Source organism: Vicia villosa, linkage group LG3 (genome assembly GCF_029867415.1).
Source record: "Vicia villosa cultivar HV-30 ecotype Madison, WI linkage group LG3, Vvil1.0, whole genome shotgun sequence".
Classification (NCBI taxonomy): Eukaryota; Viridiplantae; Streptophyta; class Magnoliopsida; order Fabales; family Fabaceae; genus Vicia; species Vicia villosa.
Window position 1 is genome coordinate 91,572,192 of NC_081182.1, and position 2,618 is coordinate 91,574,809.

Genomic DNA, 2,618 nt, shown 5'->3' on the forward strand with positions numbered 1-2,618 from the left:
ATTATATTCTTTTTATGTTATTTATGGTATTTATAAGTTTTTTATTTATATAATTTAATCAATTTTTTTTCTTCAATTTTTGTGATCTATTATTACGTCTCGACTTTAACACTAGAAAGGGCCTCCAATCATCTTGAGACGGCCCTGTTTGTCAGGGGCTGTAGTGCTGCCATCAACATGACCACACAAATCTTTTCCAGTGACGAATATCTCGAAATGGAATGCCCAAGCTGAGTAGTTTTTTCCATTGAGGCGAACCAACAGGACTTCATACTTTTCGGTAGACATGGAACTATGGAAATAGGAATTGAACAAGAATGAGAGGATAATTTGGATTGGGAAACAAATAACCGAGAATTGAAAAAGAAGAGAGAGAAAAAACGAGAACGTGAACAAAAGTGAAACAGGATCGTGAAAAAAACAGACTAGGATCGTGAAAAAAAACAGACTAGGTTTAGATAAAACTGTTATTCTGTTCATTCTGATTTCGCAGATAAATACTCAATTATTTTCTAAACTATCATATTTACATTTACACCTAATTATACTAATTAAGAGAATAAATATTATGCATACAGATTTTTAACAAAAGATCTCAATTCAATCCTGTCTAGACCAGAAAGGTCCAAACAGCATCATTAATAATCTAATAATTTGAAAAACAATGGTTTGAAATGAATCTGAGATAATTAGAGGGGTTTTATTCCATAACCTATTTAAATAAATTTATATATCGCTTTGCTATATTTTCGAGTACAGTGAATTTAAGTGACAGTGGCAATGTGACATATGTCTAATTTTTTATATTGCAATCAGCTTTATCTTCATAGCTCTTTGTAGCATACTTCAACGGTCAACACTACTACATATTCCGGGTCAAATATGATATCTATCAAAATTTACAAATTATTCCTTTCACATTTTCTAGTGTTTATACTCAAAATATACATGTGTGTTCTAATCCAAAAAAAGAATCACTACAAACCACTATATGTCGATGACTCTTCAATCAAAATCTAAAAACAATAAGTTAAAAGAAAAAAACAAAAAGAAGGAGCACACCATAGAAGATCACAAGTCCAACATGAACAATGACTCTATCTTTTGTAAACTTTGCCACGTTTTATTTCTTGCCAAACAAGAAATGCACAACTATAAATAACCCAAACGCCCACAAATATATAAATCATCCAAACACCATCGTAGTTTCACATTACAAATAATATCTAATAAGCAAGCTACACATTTTGTAAAGACATGGAAAAGGACAACGTTGTTTTGTTGGATTTTTGGCCAAGCTCATATGGAATGAGAGTGAAAATTGCGTTGGAGGAGAAGAGAGTCTCATATGAGTGTAGACAAGAAGATTTTCAAGCTAAAAGCTCTCTTCTTTTAGAGATGAACTCGGTTTACAAAACGATCCCGGTTTTGGTTCATAATGGAAAACCTATATGTGAATCACTCAACATTGTTGAGTACATTGATGAAGCTTGGAATCACAAACCTTCTCTTTTGCCCTCCGATCCTTACAACCGATCCCAAGCCAAGTTTTGGGGAGATTACATTGACAAACATGTAAGTAATTATATATCTATATATGTTGTTAGTTATATAATGCTATCTGATTTTAGAACGTCTAATTGCAGAGACACGAGTTTAAACTCGCGACATCTCATTTATTTTAATTATTTAACCATTAGACAAAAAAAGTTTAATTTGTGGATTCTATTTGATGTAGATATACAACATTGGAAAGAAGGTATGGACAGGAAAGGGTAAACAACAAGAAGAGGGTAAGAAGAAGTTTATAGAATGTTTGAAGACTTTAGAAGGTGAGCTTGGAGATAAGCCATATTTTGGTGGAAATGACTTTGGATATGTTGATGTGGCTCTTATTCCCTTCACAAGTTGGTTTTATACATATGAGACTTATGGGAAACTAAGCATAGAGGAAGAGTGTCCTAAGCTTGTGGCTTGGGCCAAAAGGTGTATGGAAAAAGAGAGTGTGTCAAAGTCACTCCCTCACCCTCACAAAATCTATGCTTTTGCAATGGAGTATAAACATAGTCATGGACTTGATTAGATTTTGTTGCGGATTTTTTAGGAGAATAATCAATTGGACTTTGAAATCACAAAGATTGAAGTATTATTATATTATAAAATATGAATTATATTTGCGTATATTGCTAATATATATAAGTTTACGTTGTCATGTAATATGCCATTACCAATAAATTATTGTCGCGGTAGTGTGATTAAAGTTTATATTTATAACTGATTGAAATTTAAAATTTTGATTCGTAGTTCTTGTAATCAAAGTACAAAGAAATTGTTTAACAAGATTGGTTCAAAAAGAATTATTATACTTTCAGATACATTAGCATTCAAGAGTTTTTACAAAGATTACAAATGAATTACAAAAAATTAAATTAACAAGTTTGTAAGAGCAATTCCTTATTTCAACTCATTTAACGCCCAGTCTCTCAATTTAGGAATCACTAAGTACCTAAGTGTTTGAACGTGTTTCTCTATCCTTAGATTTTAATCAAAGATCACTCAAACTCTTAGAATTGAAAACTCTATGTTTTTTCTCTTTGTCTCTCTAAGCTTTTCTCTTT

The 2,618-nt window shown here is 31.6% G+C and overlaps 1 protein-coding gene across 1 annotated transcript; it reads left to right on the plus strand.

Moving 5' to 3' along the window:
- Positions 1-1,195: 1,195 nt before the first annotated feature.
- Positions 1,196-2,330, plus strand: LOC131656335 (probable glutathione S-transferase parA). The gene is made up of 2 exons (XM_058926070.1): positions 1,196-1,575; positions 1,739-2,330. The coding sequence occupies exons 1-2, from the start codon at positions 1,258-1,260 to the stop codon at positions 2,081-2,083; spliced, it is 663 nt and encodes a 220-aa protein (XP_058782053.1). The 5' UTR covers positions 1,196-1,257; the 3' UTR covers positions 2,084-2,330.
- The last annotated feature ends 288 nt before the right edge of the window (positions 2,331-2,618 follow it).

Bases quoted from the DNA above. Each gene is read 5' to 3' on its own strand.
- LOC131656335 (XM_058926070.1), top strand. From the start codon at position 1,258: ATGGAAAAGGACAACGTTGTTTTGTTGGATTTTTGGCCAAGCTCATAT. The intron at 1,576-1,738 runs GTAAGTAATTAT...TATTTGATGTAG, and splicing joins GAGATTACATTGACAAACAT to ATATACAACATTGGAAAGAA.